The sequence below is a fragment of the Melospiza melodia genome, unplaced genomic scaffold, assembly GCF_035770615.1.
Source record: "Melospiza melodia melodia isolate bMelMel2 unplaced genomic scaffold, bMelMel2.pri scaffold_157, whole genome shotgun sequence".
In the NCBI taxonomy this organism is placed as follows: Eukaryota; Metazoa; Chordata; class Aves; order Passeriformes; family Passerellidae; genus Melospiza; species Melospiza melodia.
In genome coordinates this window covers 238749-261197 of record NW_026948516.1, presented here as the reverse complement: position 1 = coordinate 261197, position 22449 = coordinate 238749, and the positions used below count along the sequence as shown (strand labels likewise).

The 22449-nt window shown below is 55.3% G+C and overlaps 1 protein-coding gene across 1 annotated transcript; it reads left to right on the top strand.

Annotated features, from left to right (window-relative positions):
- The first annotated feature begins 13723 nt into the window (after window positions 1-13723).
- PRSS8 (serine protease 8) lies at window positions 13724-20618 on the top strand. The gene is made up of 5 exons (XM_063182138.1): window positions 13724-14001; window positions 14728-15068; window positions 16839-17047; window positions 20154-20391; window positions 20509-20618. Exons 1-5 carry the CDS (start codon window positions 13724-13726, stop codon window positions 20616-20618), a joined length of 1176 nt encoding a protein of 391 aa, XP_063038208.1.
- Window positions 20619-22449: the final 1831 nt, after the last annotated feature.

Below are 22449 nucleotides of genomic sequence, written 5' to 3'. Positions count from 1 at the left end.
TTCCCATTTTCCCCCTCAATAATTCCCAATTTTCCCCAATATAAATACCAGTTTTTTCCAATATAAATTCCCATTTTTCCCAATATAAATTCCCAGTTTTCCCCAGTATAAATTCCCATTTTCCCCTCAATAATTCCCATTTCTCCCCAATATAATTTCCATTTTTCCCCTCCATAATTCCCATTTTTCCCCAATATAAAATTCCCATTTTTCCCCAATATAATTTCCTGTTTTTCCCCAGTGTAAATTCCCATTTTCCCCTCAATAATTCCCATTTTCCCCTAATATGAATTCCCATTTTCCCCCTCAATAATTCCCATTTTTCCCCAATATAAATTCCCATTTTCCCCTGAATAATTCCCATTTTCCCAGTATAAATTCCCATTTTCCCCTCAATAATTCCCATTTTCCCCAGTATAAATTCCCATTTTCCCCAATATAAATTCCCAATTTTTCCCCAATAAATTCCCATTTTTTCCCCCATTTTTCCCCAATAATTCCCAATTTTTCCCCATTTTTCCCAATAAATTCCCAATTTTTCCCCCAATTTTCCCAATAAATTCCCATTTTTCCCCCAATTTTCCCCAATAAATTCCCCATTTTTCCCCAATAAATTCCCATTTTTTTCCCCCAATTTTCCCCTCAATAATTCCCATTTTCCCCGTTTCCAGGCAAGGAGTTCTCGGGTAACCCCATCAAGGTCCTCGTTCGCCACGCGCCGCGCCGACTTCACCCGGGGGCGGGGGCCGGGGCCGGGGCCGGGGCGGTGAGTGCCAAAAACCCCAAAATCCACCCCAAAATTCCTCTTCTCACTCCAAAATTCACCTTTTCACCCCAAAATTCACCTTTCCATCCCAAAATCCCCAAAATTCACCCCAAAATCCCCCCTTTTTACCCCAAAATTCACCCAAAATTCACCCCAAAATTCACCTTTCCATCCCAAAATTCACCTTTACATCCTGAAATCCCCGTTTCACCCCAAAATTCTCCTTTTTCACTCCAAAATTCCCTTGTTGTACCTCAAAATCCCTTCCTTTCTCAAAATCCCTCTTTTTCACCCCAAAATTCACCTTTCCATCCCAAATCCCCTTTTTGTGCCCCAAAATTCACCTTTTCCATCCCAAAATCCCCCTTGTCACCCCAAAATTCTCCTTTCCATCCCAAATCCCCTTGTTGTACCCCAAATTTCTCCTTTTTTAGCCCAAAATCCCTTGTTATACCCCAAAATTCACCTTTCCTTCCCAAATCCCCCTTTTCACCCCAAAATCCCCTTGTCACCCCAAATTCCCTTCCTTTCTCAAAATCCCCTTTTCACCCTGAAATCCTGCTTTTCTAGCTCAAAATTCACCGTTTTTTATCCCAAAATTCTCCATTTTCTACCCCCAAAATTCACTTTTTTTTACTCCAAAATTCACCTTTCATCCCAAATCCTCTTTTTGTACCCCAAAATTCACCTTTTTCACCCCAAAATCCCCCTTTTGTGCCCCAAAATCACCTTTCCACCCCAAAATCTCCTTTTCCACCCCCCAAATTTGCCTTTTTCACCCCAAAATCCCCATTTCAAATCACAAAATCCCATTTTAACCTAAATCCCCGTTTTTTCCCCCATTCAGGCCCCGTGGGCCGCGCCGTGTTCGGCCATTCACATTTTCCCCATTTTTCCCCCCCAAATCCCCATTTTTCACCCCAAAATCCCCATTTTTTTTCCAAAATCCCCATTTTTATCCCCAAAATCCCATTTTTTCCTTATTTTAACCTAAATCCCCGTTTTTTCCCCCATTCAGGCCCCATGGGCCGCGCCGGGTTTGGCCATTCCCATTTTCCCCATTGTTCCCCCCAAATCCCATTTTTCACCCTAAAATCCCCGTTTTTTTTCCCAAAAATCCCATTTTTTCCCCAAAATCCCATTTTTTTCCCATTTTAACCCAAATCCCCGTTTTTTCCCCCATTCAGGCCCCATGGGCCGCGCCGGGTTCGCCATTCCCATTTTCCCCCCCAATCCCCATTTTCACCTAAAATCCCCGGTTTTTTTTTCCAAAATCCCAAATTTTTTTCCCAAAATCCCATTTTTTCCTTATTTTAACCTAAATCCCCATTTTTTCCCCCATTCCAGGCCCCATGGGCCGCGCTGGGTTCGGCCATTCCATTTTCCCCCCCCAATCCCCATTTTTCCCCCCCAAATCCCCATTTTTATCCCCAAAATCCCATTTTTTTTCCCATTTTACCTAAATCCCCATTTTTTCCCCCATTCAGGCCCCATGGGCCGCGCCGGGTTCAACCATTCTCATTTTTCCCCCCAAATCCCCATTTTTCACCCCAAAATCCCCGTTTTTTTTTTCCCAAAATCCCTGGTTTTTTTCCCAAAATCCCCATTTTTTTTCCCAAAATCCCCATTTTTTCCCCAAAATCCCGTTTTTTCCCGTTTTGACCAAAATCCCCGTTTTTTTTCCAAAATCCCCATTTTTCCCCAAAATCCCATTTTTCCCCATTTTAACCTAAATCCCCGTTTTTTTCCCCATTCAGGCCCCATGGGCCGCGCCGGGTTCGGCCATTCCCATTTTCACCATTTTTCCCCCCCAAATCCCCATTTTTCACCCTAAAATCCCCATTTTTTTTTCCCAAAATCCCATTTTTTCCCCCAAAATCCCATTTTTTTCCCATTTTAACCTAAATCCCCGTTTTTGCCCCGTTCCAGGCCCCATGGGCCGCGCCGGGTTCGGCTCCGGCGGCTCCGGCGGCCGCGGCGGCTTCACGGGAGGGGGAGGGGCCCAGCAGAGAGCGGGCGACTGGAAATGCCCCAACCCGTGAGTACTGGTTATACTGGTTTATACTGGTTTATACTAGGAGAGTTATCCTGGTTTATACTGGTTATACTGGGAGGGTTATACTGGTTTATACTGGGTTATACTGGGAGGGGCCCAGCAGAGAGCGGGCGACTGGAAATGCCCCAACCATGAGTGTGATACTGGTTTATACTGGTTTATACTGGGAGAGTTATACTGGTTTATACTGGGGTATACTGGGAGGGTTATACTGGTTTATACTGGTTTATACTGGGAGACTTATTCTGGTTTATACTGGTTATGCTGGGAGGGTTATACTGGTTTATACTGGGTTATACTGGGTTATACTGGGAGGGGCCCAGTAGAGAGTGGGGGACTGTACTGGTTATACTGGTTTTATACTGGTTATACTGGGAGAGTTATACTGGTTTATACTGGTTATACTGGGAGGGTTATACTGGTTTATACTGGTTATACTGGGAGGGTTATACTGGTTTATACTGGGTTATACTGGGATATACTGGGGTATACTGGGTTATACTGGGAGGGGCCCAGCAGAGAGCGGGCGACTGGAAATGCCCCAACCCGTGAGTACTGGTTATACTGGTTTATACTGGTTTATACTGGTTTATACTGGGAGAGTTATCCTGGTTTATACTGGTTATACTGGGAGGGTTTATACTGGTTTATACTGGGTTATACTGGGAGGGTTATACTGGTTTATACTGGGTTATACTGGGTTATACTGGGAGGGGCCCAGCAGAGAGCGGGCGACTGGAAATGCCCCAACCCGTGAGTACTGGTTATACTGGTTTATACTGGGTTGTACTGGTTATACTGGGATATACTGGGTTATACTGGGTTATACTGGGTTATACTGGGTTATATTGGGAGGGGCCCAGCAGAGAGCGGGCGACTGGAAATGCCCCAACCCGTGAGTACTGGTTATACTGGTTTATACTGGGAGAGACTGGGTTATACTGGGAGGGTTGTACTGGTTATACTGGGAGAGACTGGGTACAATGGGACCTGCTGGGTTATACTGGGATATACTGTTGATACTGGTTACACTGGTTATACTGGGAGGGTTGTACTGGTTATACTGGGTTATACTGGGAGGGTTATACTGAATATACTGGGAGGGTTATAGTGGTTATACTGGGTTATACTGGGAGAGACTGGGAGGGTTATACTGGCTATACTGGGAGGGTTGTACTGGTTATACTGGGATATACTGGGTTATACTGGGAGAGTTATACTGGTTAAACTGGGAGAGACTGGGTACAATGGGATATACTGGGATATACTGGTTATACTGGGAGGGTTATACTGGGAGGGTTATACTGGGATATACTGGTTGTACTGGGAGGGTTATAGTTGTTATATTGGGATATATGGGGTTATACTGGTTACACTGGGATATACTGGGATATACCGGGAGGGTTATACTGGGAGGGATATACTGGTTATACTGGTTATACTGGGAGGGTTATAGGTGTTATACTGGGATATACTGGGGAGACTGGTTTACACTGGGTTACACTGGGGTATACTGGTTATACTGGGAGGGTTATACTGGGAGGGACTGGGAGGGTTGTACTGGGTTATACTGGTTATACTGGGAGGGGTTTGGGATGGACTGGGATATACTGGGCTATACTGGGATATACTGGGATATACTGGTTTGTAATGGGCTATACTGGGTTATAGTGGGGGAGACTGGTTACACTGGGTTATACTGGGATATACTGGCTTAAACTGGGATATACTGGGAGGGTTTGGGATGGACTGGGATGAACTGGGACAGGACGGGGCGTGTCGTGTCGTGTCTGTGACGTCACCGATGACGTCATTCGTGACGTCACAGGGCGTGCGAGAACACGGGGAGGGGTTTGGGATAAACTGGGATGGACTGGGATGGACTAGGGGAACTGGGACGGGGCGTGTCGTGTCTGTGACGTCACGGGCGTTGCTATGACGTCACCGATGATGTCATTTGTGACGTCACAGGGCGTGCGAGAACATGAACTTCTCGTGGCGGAACGAGTGCAACCAGTGCAAGGCGCCCAAACCCGAGGGGGGGCCCGGGGGGCCGCACCTGGGCGGGGGGCGGCGCCGGCAAATACCCCCGGGGGCGGCCGAGGAGGAGGAGGAGGAGGAGGAGGAAACCACATGGGTGAGGATGGCACACCTGGGCACACCTGGGCACACCTGGGCACACCCAAAATACACCCAAACACACCTAAACATACCCAAAATACACCCAAAATACACCTAAATATACCCAAAATATACCCAAAATACCCCGGGGGCGGCCGAGGAGGAGGAGGAGGAGGAGGAGGAGGAGGAAACCACATGGGTGAGCATGGCACACCTGGGCACACCTGGGCACACCCAAAATACACCCCAAACACACCTAAACACACCCAAAATACACCTAAAATACACCTAAACACACCTGAACACACCCAAAATACCCCGGGGGCGGCCGAGGAGGAGGAGGAGGAGGAAACCACATGGGTGAGGATGGCACACCTGGGCACACCTGGGCACACATTTACACACCTGTACATGCATGCACACACCTGTGTCACACATTTACACACCTGTTCACACCTGTTCACACCTGTTTCAGGCGGGGGGGTTCGAGGATCGGCGCGGCGGCCGCGGGGGCTTTGACCGGGGCGGGTTCCGGGGCACACCCTGACACACCTGTACGCACATTTACACACCTGTTCACACCTGTTCACACCTGTTCACACCTGTTCACACCTGTTTCAGGCGGGGGGTTCGAGGATCGGCGCGGCGGCCGCGGGGCCTTTGACCGGGGCGGGTTCCGGGGCACACCCTGACACACCTGTACGCACATTAACACACATTTACACACCTGTACACACCTGTTCACACCTGTTTCAGGGGGAGGGTTCGAGGATTGGCGCGGCGGCCGCGGGGGCTTTGACCGGGGCGGGTTCCGGGGCACACCCTGACACACCTGTACACACATTTACACACATTTACACACCTGTTCACACCTGTTCACACCTGTTTCAGGCGGGGGGTTCGAGGATCGGCGCGGCGGCCGCGGGGGCTTTGACCGGGGCGGGTTCCGGGGCCGCGGCGACCGCGGCGGCTTCAGGGGCGGCCGGGGCGGCGACCGCGGCGGCTTCGGGCCCGGCAAGATGGACAGCAGGTGAGGGATTGGGGCGGAAAAGGGGGATTTGGGGAAAAACGGGGATAAAAGGGGGATTTTGGGGGAAAAACGGGGAAAATGTGGGGTATTTTGGGGGAAAAATGGGGAAAATGTGGGGGATAAAAAAGGGATTATGGGGAAAATGTGGGATATTGGGGGATAAAATGGGGATTTTGGGGGGAAAATGGGGAAAATGTGGGGGAAAAACGGAGAGTTTTGGGAAAAATAGGGAAAATGTGGGGTATTGGGGGATAAAACGGGGATTTTTGGGGAAAAACGGGGGGGTTTGGGGATATAAAACAACGATACTGGGGAAAAACAGGGGAAATGTGGGGGATGAAATGGGGATTTTGGGGAAAAGTGGGGAAAAGGTGGGGTATTTTGGGGAAAAAATGGAGAAAATGTGGGGTATTGGGGGATAAAATGGGGATTTTGGGAGAAAATGGGGGGGGATTGGGGGATAAAATGGGGATTTTTGGGGGAAAATGGGGAAAATGTGGGGAAAAACGGAGAGTTTTGGGAAAAAATGGGGGAAATGTAGGGATAAAATGGGGATTTTTGGGAAAAATGGGGAAAAATGGGGGGTTGGGGGATAAAACAGGGATTATGGGGAAAATCTGGGGGATAAAACGGGGATTTTGGGGAAAAAAATGGGAAAATGTGGGGGATGAAATGGGGATTTGGGGAAAAAATGGGGAAAGTGTGGGGTAGTGGGGAAAAACCAGGGGTATTGGGGATAAAATGGGGAAATTGTGGGGTTTTGGGGGATAAAGCGGGGATTTTGGGAAAAAAAAGTGAGGTTTTGGGGATAAAATGGGGATTTTGGGGAAAAAAATGGGGAAAGTGTGGGGGGAAAAAGGGGGATTTTTGGGAAAAACGGGGGGTAGTGGGGGATAAAACGTGGATTTTGGGGGAAAATGGGGAAGTGTGGGGGATGAAACGGGGATTTTGGGAAAATGTGGGGATAAAATGGGATTTATGGGGAAAATGGGGAAAATGTGGGGATTGGGGGATAAAATGGGGAGTTTGGGAAAAATGGGAAAATGTGTGGTATTTTGGGGAAAAAATGGGGAAAATGTCGGGTATTGGGGGATAAAATGGGATTTTGGGAGAAAATGGGGGGGATTGGGGGATAAAATGGGGATTTTTGGGGAAAAATAGGGAAAATGCGGGGGATGAAAAAGGGATTTGGGGAAAAATGGGGGAAATGTGGGGATAAAAGGGGGGATTTTGGGAAAAAAGGGAAAGTGCGGGGCATTTTGGGGGGAAAATGGGGAAAATGTGGGGGATAAAAAAGGGATTTTGGGAAAAAACGGGGGAAAATGTGGGGTATTGGGGGATAAAATGGGGATTTTTGGGAAAAAAATGGGGAAAATGTCGGGTATTGGGGGATAAAACGGGGATTTTGGGAAAAAATGGGGGATAAAAGAGGGATTTTGGGGAAAATGGGAAAAGTGGGGGATTGGGGGATAAAATGGGGATTTTTGGGAAAAAACGCGGAAAATGTGGGTGGTAAAAAAGGGATTTTGGGAAAAAATGCGGAAAATGTGGGGGATAAAATGGGATTTTGGGAAAAAATGGGTAAAGTGTGGGGGATTGGGGCATAAAATGGGGATTTTTGGGAAAAAATCGGGAGCAAATTGGGGATTTTGGGGTGGAGAAAATTGGGTTTTGAGCACATCTTTGTGGGGGATTTGGGGGGGAAACAGGGATTTTGGGTAAATCGGGGGGAAACGGGAATTTTTTTTAGAAATTACAGGGGACAATGTGGGATTTTGGGGAGGAAAATGGGGATTTTGGGGAAAGAAACGGGAGTTTGGGGAAAATCGGGGCGAACAGCGTGGGATTTCAGAGAAAACACGGATTTTGCCATGATTTTGGGGAAATTACGGGGATTTGGGGAAAAATGTGATTTTGGGTCAAACCTGGGAAAGGTGATGGGGTTCTGGGGCAAATCCTGCAGGGGTTTTGGGTGGAATTTGAGGGTTTTGGGGTTCTGAAGGCGATAAATGGGATGGGGGTCTCCCAGGCGTTAATTAATCTTAATAATTAACATGAATTATTAGTGAATTAACCCGAAATTTGCTCGCTGACCGTCTGTCCGTCCGTCTGTCTGTCCGCAGGGGTGACCACCGGCAGGACCGAGCGCGAGCGGCCATACTGAGCCCCTCCCCCACCCCACCCCCCCGTTTTGTATTTTGGCCCCTCCTCCCCCTCGCCCCTCCCCCCACGCGGGCTCCGCCCCCCCCCGCTTTTAACCCCGCCCCTTTCCCCCATCCCCAATAAAGCGGATTCGGGGAAGGATTCGGGGCCTCCGCTGATTGGATGGGGGTGGGAGGGGGGGCGTGGCCGCGCTGTGAGGTCATTAATGGCCTAATGAGGCGCTTCCGGCCGCGGGGTTCATTAGCGAGCTCATTAACGAGATCATTAAGCGGTGATGTCATGGAAGGGCGCCTAAATTGGGTGGGCCCTTTAAGGGGGCGGGGTGGGCGGGGGCTATTGACGGGAGTGGGCGTGGCATGACCATAGATTGACTGGGGGCGTGGCCTGAGCGTGTTTACACCTGGTACGTAGATGGTTGAGCTGTATTAGCATAAGGGGCGTGGTTTAACCATAAATGGATGAGGGCGTGGTTTAGGAGAGCGCTGTTAGTGCAGTGGGCGTGGTTCTGCCATAAATGGAAAACGGGGGTGTGGCTTATGTTTGCCGCTGAAGTTTAAGGGGCGTGGTTTGACCATAAATAGATATCGAGGTTTAATCATAAATGGTTAATAAGGGGGCGTGGTTTGACCATAAATGGGTATCGGGGGCGTGGTTTGATTATAAATGGTTAATAAGGGGGCGCGGTTTGATCATAAATGGTTAATAAGGGGGCGTGGTTTGATCATAAATGGTTAATAAGAGGCGTGGTTTGACCGTAAATGGGTATCAGGGGCGTGGTTTGACCATAAATGGTTAGTGAGGGGGCGTGGTTTGACCATAAATGGGCATCGAGGGCGTGGTTTGACCACGAATGGTTAATAAGGGGGCGTGGTTTGACCATAAATGGGCATCGGGGGCGTGGTTTCGCTGAGGGGACGCGGCCATGAGGGGCCACAGGTGCCCGTACCGGTGCCAGGAGCTCGGGTACCTGTGTGGGATTTGCGATTTTCCCAACCAAACGGAGCCGTGACCGTGCTCAGGTGAGAGGAGCGGCCGATCCCGGTTTAGGTTCGGGAACCGCGGCCTCAGCGCAGGTGCGGGAGGGCAGGAAGTGCCTGTCCGGGCAGCAGGGGCGTGCCGGCGGCCCGGTGAGGGGTGTGGCGGCGGATTCCGGACAGGTACACGGGGCGTGGCCGCCCTTGAGGTGAGGGGACACGGTGGGGCCGGAAGGTGCCGGCGGCCACAGCGGCCCGGGAGCGATGAGGAGGCGGCGGCGGGAGCCGAGAGCGGGACCCGGAGCGGGGCTGGGGCTGCTGCTGCCGCTTCTGCTGCTGCTGCCGCGCGGTGAGAGGCGATTTGGGGCAATCTGAGGGGATTTGGGGAGTCTGAGGGGTTTTAGGGGGAGCCTGGGGGGTTTTGAGGGGGTACTGAGGGTTTTGAGGGGATTTGGGAGGGAATGGTGAAGGTATTTTAGCAGGGACTCGTGAGGGGATTTTGGCGGGAATTGTGAGGAGATTAAGGAGAGTCTGAGGGGACTGGGGGTGTCCGAAGGGATTCGGGGGAGTTTGAGGGGATTTAGGAGAACCCTGAGGGGATTTCGGGGTGTGTGAAGGGATTCTGGGGGAATCTGAGGGGATTTGGGAGTTCTTATGAGGGTTTGCAGGGGTCCTGTGGGGATTTGAAGTGTTTTTGGAGAAAATCGTGACTGAATTTCAAGGGGGAATCGTGAGGGGATTTTGGCGGGAATCGTGAGGGGATTTGGGGGTGTCTGAGGGGATCTGGGGGAGTCTGAGAGGATTTCGAGGGGTCCTGTTGGGATTTGGGGGGTTTTGGGACGGAAACATGAGGGGATTTTAACGGGGGATCCTGAGGGGATTTTTGGCGGGAATCGTGAGGGGATTTGGGGGTTCTGAGGGAATTAGGGGTGCCCGAAGGGATTTGGGGGTTCTGGGGGGGGGATTTGGAGGAGTTTGAGGGATTTGATAGGATGTTTAGGGGTGTCCCGTGGGGATTTGAGAGGTTTTTGGAGGGAATCGTGAGAGGATTTTTGGGGTTTTTGAAGAGAAACGTTGAGAGGATTTTGGGCCGGGATCCTGAGGGGATTTTGGGGTAATCATGAGATTTTGGGGGATATCAAGAGATTTTGGGGTGTTCTGAGGAGGTTTAGGGGCATCTGAGGGGATTTGAGAGTGTTTGAGGGGATTTCGGGGGAATTGAAGGGATCGGGAGAGAATTCAGGACGAAAGCCTGAGGAGATATTGCGGGGAAACCGCGAGGGGATTTGAGGGGAATCCGAGGGAGTTTATATTTTTCTGAGGAGATTTTGGACTTTCTGAGGGGATTTGGGAGTTTCTGAGGGTTTTTTTGAGGGGAATTGGGAAGAAATTTGTGGTGGGGGGGATGAGAGAACGTGACGTGACGGGAGCGTCCGAGAGGATGAGGCGGAAGAAGACCGTGACGGGATTTGGGGAGAGTCCGGGGAGATTTGGGTTGTTCTGAGGGGAGAAAAAAGGCGGGAAAAGAACCTGAGGGAATTTCGGATTTTCTATGGGGATTTTGGGGTTGTATGAGGGAGATTTCGAGTTTTCTGACGGGATTTTGGGCAGGGAGGGTCGGGGATGGGGGAGTCTGAGAGGAGCGTGAGGGAATTCAGGAGGGGGTCTGAGGGGATTTGAGAGGATTTTGGAGTTCTGAGGGGTTCTGAGGGGGTTTTTGGGGGAAATCTGAGGGGATTTAAAAATGTTGGGGGGTTTGGGAGGTCCTGAGGGGATTTCAGCGATTCCGAGAGGATTTTGGGGCGATTTGAAAGGATTTGGGGGGGGGGGTTCTGAGGGGATTTTGAGGCTCTGAGGGGGACACAGAAGGGCCTGAGGGGACACAGAAGGGCCTGAGGGGACACAGAATTTGGGGAATTGAGGAGATGAGAAGCAAAAAAAATTTAAGAGCGACAAGGAGAATTTTGAGGACGCGGTATTGAGGGGGCCGTGGGGATTTTGGGGGGGACATTGGGGGGGGGTCACAGAGGGGACAACGGGGGGTCGGAGGGGACATTGGGGGGTCACAGGGGACACAAGGGGGGGGTCAGAGGGGACACGGGGGAGGGGACACAGAGGGGTCAAAGGGCACCCAGGTGTCGCAGGCAGGTGACACGGGCAGGGGGTGTCACACCCCCCTGGCCGCACGGCTCGCATTCCTGGGGCCGGTTTTTCCGGCTCGCCCCGGATGCCCGCTGCCACCATGCCGGATGTCGGGGTGTCCCTCATGTCCGGCCAGGTCACCCCGAGGGGGGGGCCCCCAAAATTGGGGGCGGGGGGATGAGGTCATCACCTTCATGGTGGGGGGGGGTCCCCAAAAAGGGTCTGTGATGTCATCACTCCTCGCCTTGTCCCTCACAGGTCATGGCGGGGTGGCAGCAGAAGATGACGCAGGTGAGGGGTCGTGGGAGGATCCCTGGGCTTGGGGGTCCTGAATTCTGGGGTCCTGTTTTGGGGGTCTCATTGTTTATGGGGGGAAGGGGGTGTCCCATTTTTGGCGTTCCTGTTTTTGGGAGGGGTCCCATTTTTGGAGGGGGATATCCCATTTTTTTTGAGGGGGGGGGTCCCTTAAGGGAATGGGTCCCATTTTGGTGGGGGGTCTCATTGTTTAGGGTGGGGGTCTCATATTTTGGGAATGTCCCATTTTTGAGGGGAGGGGTCCCATCTTTGGGGTTCTCGTTTTTGGGAGGGGTCCCATTTTTGGAGCGGGATATCCCATTTCTTTGGAGGGGGGGGTCCTTTCAGGGAATGGGTCCCATTTTGGTGTTTGGGGGGGGTCTCATATTTTCGGAATGTCCCATTTTTGAGGGGAGGGGGTTCCCTTAAAGGCAGGGGTCCCATCGTTGGGGGTTCTCGTTTTTGGGAGAGGTCCCGTTTTTTGGGGTTCCCATTTTTGCTGAGTGAGTCACATTTTTTGGGGGGGGGTCCCATCTTTTGTGTGTGTGTGGGGGGTCGCATATTTTGGGAAGGTCCCATTTTTGTTTTGCGGGGGGGGGGGTCCCATTTTTGGCCATTCCCACAATATGAAGGGGTTCCCTTTAAGGGGATGGCTCCCATTTTAGGGGTTCCCTTAAGGGGATGGCTCCCATTTTGGGGGGTTCCCTTTAAGGAGATGGCTCCCATTTTGGGGGGTTCCCTTTAATAGGATGGCTCCCATTTTGGGGGGTTCCCTTTAAGGGGATGGCTCCCATTTTGGGGGGTTCTCCCTTTTTGGGGGGTTCCCTTTAAAGGGATGGCTCCCATTTTAGGGGTTCCCTTAAGGGGATGGCTCCCATTTTGGGGGGTTCTCCCATTTTGGGAGGTTCCCTTAAGTGGATGGCTCCCATTTTGGGGGGTTCCCTTTAAGGGGATGGCTCCCATTTTGGGGGGTTCCCTTTAAGGGGATGGCTCCCATTTTGGGGGGTTCTCCCATTTTGGGAGGTTCCCTTAAGTGGATGGCTCCCATTTTGGGGGGTTCCCTTTAAGGGGATGGCTCCCATTTTGGGGGGTTCCCTTTAAGGGGATGGCCCAATTTTAGGGGTTCCCTTAAGGGGATGGCTCCCATTTTGGGGGGTTCCCTTAAGGGGATGGCTCCCATTTTGGGGGTTCCTTTAAGGGGATGGCTCACATTTTGGGGGGTTCTCCCTTTTTGGGGGGTTCCTTTAAGGGGATGGCTCCCATTTTGGGGGGTTCCCTTTAAGGAGATGGCTCCCATTTTGGGGGTTCCCTTTAAGGAGATGGCTCCCATTTTGGGGATTCCTTTAGGGGATGGCTCCCATTTTGGGGATTCCTTTAGGGGATGGTTCCCATTTTGGGGGTTCCCTTTAATAGGATGGCTCCCATTTTGGGGGTTCCCTTAAGGGGATGGCTCCCATTTTGGGGGGTTCCCTTTAAGGGGATGGCTCCCATTTTGGGGGGTTCCCTTTAAGGGGATGGCTCCCATTTTGGGGGGTTCCCTTTAAGGGGATGGCTCCCATTTTGGGGGTTCCCTTTAAGGGGATGGCTCCCATTTTGGGGGGTTCCCTTAAGGGGATGGGTCCCATTTTGGGGGTTCCCTTAAGGGGATGGCTCCCATTTTGGGGGTTCCCTTTAGTGGATGGCTCCCATTTTGGGGGTTCCCTTAAGGGGATGGCTCCCATTTTGGGGGGTTCCCTTAAGGGGATGGCTCCCATTTTGGGGGGTTCCCTTTAAGGGGATGGCTCCCATTTTGGGGGGTTCCCTTAAGGGGATGGCTCCCATTTTGTGGGTTCCCTTAAGGGGATGGCTCCCATTTTGGGGGGTTCCCTTTAAGGGGATGGCTCCCATTTTGTGGGTTCCTTTAAGGGGATGGCTCCCATTTTGGGGGGTTCCCTTTAATAGGATGGCTCCCATTTTGGGGGGTTCCCTTAAGGGGATGGCTCCCATTTTGGGGGGTTCCCTTTAAGGGGATGGCTCCCATTTTGGGGGTTCCCTTTAAGGGGATGGCTCCCATTTTGGGGGGATCCCTTTAAGGGGATGGCTCCCATTTTGGGGGGTTCCCTTTAAGTGGATGGCTCCCATTTTGGGGGATCCCTTCAAAGGAATGGGTGCCATTTCAGGGGGTTCCCTTTAAGTGGATGGCTCCCATTTTGGGGGGATCCCTTGACGTGAACGGTTCCCATTTTGGGGGTACCCCCCGAATCGGGTCTGGGGTCCCTGCCCTGACCCCGCCGTGCCGTTTAACCCCCGCAGTGCCGTGCGGGACCCCGGTGCACCGGCGCGTGGTGGGGGGCTCGGGGGCGCAGGAGGGGCAGTGGCCCTGGACGGTCAGCGTGGCCTTCAGGGGGCGCCACGTCTGCGGGGGAGCCCTGATCGCCCCCGCCTGGGTGCTGACGGCTGCACACTGCTTCCCGCCGTGAGTAACGCCCCAAAAACAGCCCGGTTTCACCCCGAAACACTCCGGGATTCACCCCGAAATATCCCCCAAAACACCCCGAAATATCCCCCAAAATACCCCGGGATTCACCCCAAAACACCCCGGGATTCACCCCAAAATATCGCCCAAAACACCCTGGGATTCACCCCGAAACCCCCCGGGATTCACCCCGAAATATCCCCCAAAATACCCCGGGATTCACCCCAAAATATCCCCCAAAATACCCCGGGATTCACCCCGAAATACTGCTGGGAGTGACCCCAAAAATAAGACCCCCCTAAAACCCCCCCAATTCACCCCAAACTCCCCAAATTTCCCCCAAATCTCCCCAAATTTCCCCGAATCTCCCCAAATTCCGCGTTCCCTGTAGGGAGAACCCCCTCCCCGAGTACCGGGTGACCCTTTCAGGACCCCCAAAACCCCCTGAAACCCCCTCAAAACCCCCCCAAACCCTCCCCAATTCACCCAAAATTCCCCAAAAACCCCGAAACTCCCCCAAAATTCCCCAAATCTCCCCAAATTTCGCGTTCCCCGTAGGGAGAACCCCCTCCCCGAGTACCGGGTGACTCTTTCAGGACCCCCCAAAACCCCCCCAAACCCCCCCAAACTCCCCCCAAACCCTCCCCAATTCACCCCAAACACCCCAAATTTCCCCAAATTTCCCCAAATTTCCCCGAATCTCCCCAAATTTCGCGTTCCCCGTAGGGAGAACCCCCTCCCCGAGTACCGGGTCACGCTGGGGGTGCTGCAGCTCCTGTCCCCCCCCCCCGACGCCCAGGTGAGGGGCGTGGCCTCCGTCGCGCGCCACCCGGCCTACCGCGACTATCGCGACAGCGACCCCCAGCGGCGGCGGCGGAGACGTGACGTCATCGGGGGTGACGTCACCGGGGGCGACGACATGGCCGGGGACCTGGCGCTGGCCCGGCTGGACCCCCCCGCCAGCCCCTCGCGGTTGGTACGGCCCGTGTGCGTGCCCGCGGCCGGAGTGACCTTTGACCCCGGCATGAACTGCACCGTCACCGGGTGGGGACACGTCCGGACGGCCGGTGGGTGACAACAATGGGGACACCATTGGGGACACCACTGGGGACATGGGGACACCAGTGGGGACACCATTGGGGACATCATTGGGGACATGGGGACACCATTGGGGACATGGGGACACCATTGGGGACAGCACTGGGGACATGGGGACACCACTGGGGACACGTCCGGACGGCCGGTGGGTGACAACAATGGGGACATGGGGACATCAGTGGGGACACCATTGGGGACACCATTGGGGACATCATTGGGGACATGGGGACACCATTGGGGACATGGGGACACCATTGGGGACACCACTGGGGACACGTCCGGACGGCCGGTGGGTGACAACAATGGGGACACCATTGGGGACACCACTGGGGACATCACTGGGGACATCATTGGGGACATCACTGGGGACACGTCCGGACGGCCGGTGGGTGACAATGGGGACATCATTGGGGACATCATTGGGGACACTGGGGACAGTGGGGACATGGGGACACCATTGGGGACATGGGGACATCACTGGGGACACGTCCGGATGGCCGGTGGGTGACACCGGGGACACTGGGGACACCATTGGGGACAGTGGGGACATCATTGGGGACATCACTGGGGACATGGAGACATCATTGGGGACATGGGGACACCATTGGGGACACCATTGGGGACATCACTGGGGACATGGGGACACCATTGGGGACACCAGTGGGGACATGGGGACACCATTGGGGACATGGGGACATCACTGGGGACATCACTGGGGACAGGTCCGGACGGCCGGTGGGTGACACCGGGGACATGGGGACACCAGTGGGGACACCATTGGGGACACTGGGGACAGTGGGGACATTGGGACACCACTGGGGACACCACTGGGGACATTGGGACACCACTGGGGACATCACTGGGGACATCACTGGGGACACGTCCGGACGGCCGGTGGGTGACAATGGGGACATGGGGACACCAGTGGGGACAGTGGGACACTGGGGACAGCCAGTGGGTGGCACTGGGGGGGAACTGGGGACACCGGGGCGGGGTGACCACAGAGTGACCAGGACGGGGTTGGGGACACTGTGATGACCACAGGGCAGGGTTGGGGACACCGGGGTGACCAGGACAGGGTTGGGGACACTGCAGTGACCCCAGGGTGACCAGGACAGGGCTGGGGACACCACAGTGACCAGGACAGGGTTGGGGACACTGTGATGACCCCAGGGCAGGGTTGGGGACACCAGGGTGACACTGCAGTGACCCCAGGGTCACCAGGATGGGGTTGGGGACACCGCAGTGACCACAGGACAGGGTTGGGGACACTGTGATGACCACAGGGCACGGCTGGGGACACCAGGGTTCCCAGGACAGGGTTGGGGACACTGCAGTGACCCCAGGACAGGGTTGGGGACACCAGGGTGACCCCAGGGTTCCCAGGACAGGGCTGGGGACACCACAGTGACCACAGGGTGACCAGGGCAGGGCTGGGGACACCACAGTGACCAGGATGGGGTTGGGGACACTGTGATGACCACAGGACAGGGTTGGGGCCAGCGGGGTGACCACAGGACAGTGTTGGGGACACCAGGGTGACCAGGACAGGGTTGGTGACACTGCAGTGACCCCAGGGTGACCAGGACAGGGTTGGGGACACTGCAGTGACCAGGACGGGGTTGGGGACACCAGGGTGACACCACAGTGACCCCAGGGTGGCCAGGACAGGGTTGGTGACCCCAGGGTGACCCCAGGATGGCCTTGGTGACGCCGCTGTCCCCCCCGTGTCCCCGCAGTGCCGCTGGCGCCGCCCAAGGCGCTGCAGCAGCTGGAGGTGCCGCTGCTGAGCCGGCGGCTGTGCCGGTGCCTGTACGCGCTGGGGACACCGGGGACACCGCTGGGGACACCGCTGGGGACACCGGGGACACCGGGCACGGAGCTGGGGACACCCGCGGGGGACACGCTGTGCGCCGGCCTGCCCCGGGGACAGCGCGACGCCTGCCAGGTGCGTGCGGGACACTGCTGCTGTCACCGGTGTCACCGATGTCACCTCCCCCTGTGCCACTCGTGTGTCGGTGTCACCTCCCACTCTCACTTGTGTCACCTCCCCCTGTGTCGGTGTCACCTCCCCCTGTGCCCGTGTCACCTCCCTCAGTGCCACTCATGTGTCGGTGTCACCTCCCCCTGTGCCCGTGTCACCTGCCCCAGTGCCACTCCTGTGCCCGTGTCACCTCCCCCTGTGCCCGTGTCACCTGCCCCAGTGCCGCTGTCACCTCCCCATGTGCCACTCGTGTGTTGGGTGTCGGTGTCACCTCCCCGTGTCAGTGTCACCTCCCTCAGTGCCACTCCTGTGTCGGTGTCACCTCCCCCTGTGTCGGTGTCACCTCCCCCTGTGCCACTCGTGTGTCGGTGTCACCTCCCCCTGTGCCCCCCAGTGTCCCCAATGTCCCCTCTGTCCCCACAGGGTGACTCGGGCGGTCCCCTCAGCTGCCGCCTCGGGGGCACCTGGCACCTGGCAGGGTCCCCATGTCCCCAATGTCCCCAATCCCCTCAACGTCCCCAAACCCTCAATGTCCCCAATGTCCCCTGAGTGTCCCCAATGTCCCCATTGTCCCCAATCCCCCAATGTCCCCTATATCCTTAATGTCCCCAGGGTCCCCATGTCCCCAATCCCCTCAATGTCCCCATGTCCCCAATGTCCTCAATGTCCCCAATCCCCTCAATGTCCCCAATGTCCCCTGAGTGTCCCCATTGTCCCCCAATGTCCCCTATATCCCCAATGTCCCCTCAATGTCCCCAATGTCCCCATTGTCCCCAATCCTCCAATGTCCCCAATGTCCCCAATGTCCCCATGTCCCCAATCCCCTCAATGTCCCCAATGTCCACATTGTCCCCAATCCCCCCTATATCCCCAATGTCCCCTGAGTGTCCCCAATGTCCCTGAGTGTCCCCAGTGTCCCCATTGTCCCCACAGGGTGACTCGGGCGGTCCCCTCAGCTGCCGCCTCGGTGGCACCTGGCAGGGTCCCCATGTCCCCAATGTCCCCAATCCCCTCAACGTCCCCAAACCCTCAATGTCCCCAATGTCCCCTGAGTGTCCCCAATGTCCCCATTGTCCCCAATCCCCCAATGTCCCCTATATCCTTAATGTCCCCAATGTCCCCATTGTCCCCAATCCCCTCAATGTCCCCTATATCCTTAATGTCCCCAATCCCCTCAATGTCCCCAATCCCCTCAATGTCCCCTATATCCCCAATGTCCCCAATGTCCCCATTGTCCCCAATCCCCTCAATGTCCCCAATGTCCCCTATATCCCCAATGTCCCCAATCCCCCAATGTCCCCTGAGTGTCCCCAATCCCCCCAATGTCCCCAATCCCCCCAGTGTCCCCAATGTCTCCTGAGTGTCCCCAATGTCCCCAATCCCCTCAATGTCCCCAATGTCCCCTCAACGTCCCCAATGTCCCCAATGTCCCCTGAGTGTCCCCAATGTCCCCTCTGTCCCCGCAGGGTGACTCTGGCGGTCCCCTCAGCTGCCGCCTCGGTGGCACCTGGCAGGGTCCCCATGTCCCCAATGTCCCCAATCCCCTCAATGTCCCCAATCCCCCCAATGTCCCCAATCCCCCCAATGTCCCCTGAGTGTCCCCAATCCCCCCAATGTCCCCTCAGTGTCCCCAATGTCCCGAGTGTCCCCATTGTCCCCGCAGGGTGACTCGGGCGGTCCCCTCAGCTGCCGGCTCGGGGGCACCTGGCACCTGGCAGGGTCCCCATGTCCCCAATGTCCCCAATCCCCTCAATGTCCCCAATGTCCACATTGTCCCCAATGTGCCCTCAGTGTCCCCAATGTCCCCTGAGCGTCCCCAATGTCCCCTGAGTGTCCCCTGAGTGTCCCCTCTGTCCCCGCAGGGTGACTCTGGCGGTCCCCTCAGCTGCCGCCTCGGGGGCACCTGGCACCTGGCACGGTCCCCATGTCCCCAATGTCCTCAATGTCCCCAATCCCCTCAATGTCCCCAATGTCCCCTCAACGTCCCCGATGTCCCCATTGTCCCCAATCCCCCCAATGTCCCCAAACCCCCCAATCCCCCCAATGTCCCCTCAGTGTCCCCAGTGTCCCCTGAGTGTCCCCATTGTCCCCCCAGGGTGACTCGGGCGGTCCCCTCACCAGCCGGCTTGGTGGCACCTGGCACCTGGCAGGGTCCCCATGTCCCCAATGTCCCCAAACCCTCAATGTCCCCAATCCCCCCTATATCCCCAATGTCCCCTGAGTGTCCCCATTGTCCCCCAATGTCCCCTATATCCCCAATGTCCCCTCAGTGTCCCCAATGTCCCCATTGTCCCCAATCCTCCAATGTCCCCAATCCCCTCAATGTCCCCAATGTCCCCATTGTCCCCAATCCCCCCTATATCCCCAATGTCCCCTGAGTGTCCCCAATCCCCCCAATGTCCCCAATCCCCCCTATATCCCCAATGTCCCCTGAGTGTCCCCTCTGTCCCCAGGGTGACTCGGGCGGTCCCCTCACCTGCCGCCTGGCTGGCACCTGGCAGGGTCCCCATGTCCCCAATCCCCTCAATGTCCCCAATGTCCCCTGAGTGTCCCCAATGTCCCCATTGTCCCCAATCCCCCAATGTCCCCTATATCCTTAATGTCCCCAATGTCCCCATTGTCCCCAATCCCCTCAATGTCCCCAATCCCCCCAGTGTCCCCAATGTCCCCTGAGTGTCCCCAATGTCCCCCCAGGGTGACTCTGGCGGTCCCCTCAGCTGCCGCCTCGGTGGCACCTGGCACCTGGCAGGGTCCCCATGTCCCCAATCCCCTCAATGTCCCCATGTCCCCAATGTCCTCAATGTCCCCAATCCCCTCAATGTCCCCAATCCCCCCAATGTCCCCAATCCCCCCAATGTCCTCAATGTCCCCTGAGTGTCCCCAATGTCCCCTCTGTCCCCACAGGGTGACTCTGGCGGTCCCCTCAGCTGCCGCCTGGGTGGCACCTGGCACCTGGCACGGTCCCCATGTCCCCAATGTCCCCAATCCCCCCAGTGTCCCCAAACCCCCCAATCCCCCCAATGTCCCCTCAGTGTCCCCAATCCCCTGAGTGTCCCCTCTGTCCCCGCAGGGTGACTCTGGCGGTCCCCTCAGCTGCCGCCTGGGTGGCACCTGGCACCTGGCGGGCGTGGTGAGTTGGGGCGATGCCTGCGGCCTGCCCGGCCGCCCCGGCGTCTACACGGCCGTGTCCCCTCACCTGCCCTGGATCCTGTCCCTCGTCCCCGAGCTGGCCCCGCGACGGCCACCCCCTGACCCCGGTGTCCCCAATGTCCCCGAGGATGTCCCCAAGGATGTCCCCGAGGGTCCCTGCGAGTGGCGGGAGCTGCCCCCGGGGTGGCCGCGGCCGCTGTCCCCAGGGGACATTGGGGACACCGAGGGAGGAGACACGGGGGTGGCACCGGGGGGCACGCGGCCGCTGTCCCCAGGGGACATTGGGGACATTGGGGACATTGGGGACACGGCGGTGGCACCGGGGGGCGCTCGGGCGCTGCGGCTGGCGGCGCTGGGGGCGGCCCTGCTCTGGGCTTTGGGGTGAAAAACGCAAATTTTGGGGTCCTGGGTTGGGTTTTGGGGGAAAAATCCCGGATTTTGGGGTCCTGGGTTGGGCTTTGGGGTGAAAAACGCACATTTTGGGGTCCTGGGTTGGGTTTTGGGGGGAAAAACGCACATTTTGGGGTCCTGGGTTGGGTTTTGGGGGAAAAATCCCGGATTTTGGGGTCCTGGGTTGGGCTTTGGGGTGAAAAACGCACATTTTGGGGTCCTGGGTTGGGTTTTGGGGGGAAAAACGCACATTTTGGGGTCCTGGGTTGGGTTTGGGGGGGGGGGAAATGGCAAAATTTGGGGTCCTGCGTTGGGCTTTGGGGTGAAAACGGCACATTTTGGGGTGAAAAACGCACATTTTGGGGACCTTGCTCTGGTCTTTGGGGTGAAAAACGCACATTTTGGGGTGAAAAATGCACATTTTGGGGTGAAAGACGGCACATTTTGGGGTCCTGGGTTGGGTTTTGGGGTGAAAATCGCGGATTTTGGGGACCCTGCTCTGGGCTTTGGGGTGAAAACAGCACATTTTGGGGTGAAAAACGCACATTTTGGGGTCCTGCGTTGGGTTTTGGGGTGAAAAACGCACATTTTGGGGTGAAAGACGCACATTTTGGGGTCCTGGGTCGGGTTTTGGGGGCAAAAATCCCGGATTTTGGGGTCCTGGGTTGGGTTTTGGGGTGAAAAACGCACATTTTGGGGTCCTGGGTTGGATTTTGGGGGCCCTGCTCTGGGCTTTGGGGTGAAAAATGCACATTTTGGGGTCCTGGGTTGGGTTTTGGGGGAAAAATCCCGGATTTTGGGGTCCCAGTCCCGACTTTGGGGTGAAAATGGCAAAATGTTGGGGGTCCTGGGTTGGGTTTTGGGGTGAAAAACACACATTTTGGGGTGAAAAACGGCACATTTTGGGGTCCTGGGTTGGGTTTTGGGGTGAAAAACGCACATTTTGGGGTCCTGGGCCTGACTTTGGGGGAAAAATCCTGGATTTTGGGGTCCCAGTCCCGACTTTGGGGTGAAAACGGCACATTTTGGGGTGAAAACGGCACATTTTGGGGTGAAAGACGCACATTTTGGGGTCCTGGGTTGGGTTTTGGGGGAAAAATCCCGGATTTTGGGGTCCCAGTCCCGACTTTGGGGTGAAAATGGCAAAATGTTGGGGGTCCTGGGTTGGGTTTTGGGGTGAAAAACGCACATTTTGGGGTGAAAAACGCACATTTTGGGGTGAAAGACGCACATTTTGGGGTCCTGGGTCGGGTTTTGGGGTGAAAACGGCACATTTTGGGGTCCCAGTCTCAAATTTGGAGGGAAAATGACAAAATTTGGGGTCCTGGGTTGGGCTTTGGGGGAAAAATCCCGGATTTTGGGGGTCCTGGGTTTGGTTTTGGGGTGAAAATCCCGGATTTTGGGGACCCTGCTCTGGGCTTTGGGGTGAAAAACGCACATTTTGGGGTGAAAAACGCACATTTTGGGGACCTTGCTCTGGTCTTTGGGGTGAAAAACGCACATTTTGGGGTGAAAAATGCACATTTTGGGGTGAAAGACGCACATTTTGGGGTCCTGGGTTGGGTTTTGGGGGAAAAATCCCGGATTTTGGGGTCCTGGGTTGGGCTTTGGGGTGAAAAACGCACATTTTGGGGGCCCTGCTCTGGGTTTTGGGGTGAAAAACGAACATTTTGGGGTCCTGGGTTGGGTTTTGGGGGGAAAATGCCAAATTTAGGGGGTCCTGGGTTGGGCTTTGGGGGCAAAAATGCACATTTTGGGGTGAAAAATGCACATTTTGGGGTCCTGGGTTGGGTTTTGGGGTGAAAAACACACATTTTGGGGTTCTG

Bases quoted from the DNA above. Each gene is read 5' to 3' on its own strand.
- PRSS8 (XM_063182138.1), top strand. From the start codon at position 13,724: ATGGCTCCCATTTTGGGGGGATCCCTTGACGTGAACGGTTCCCATTTT. The intron at 17,048-20,153 runs GTGCGTGCGGGA...CTGTCCCCGCAG, and splicing joins GACAGCGCGACGCCTGCCAG to GGTGACTCTGGCGGTCCCCT. The intron at 20,392-20,508 runs GCGAGTGGCGGG...CGCTGTCCCCAG, and splicing joins GGATGTCCCCGAGGGTCCCT to GGGACATTGGGGACATTGGG.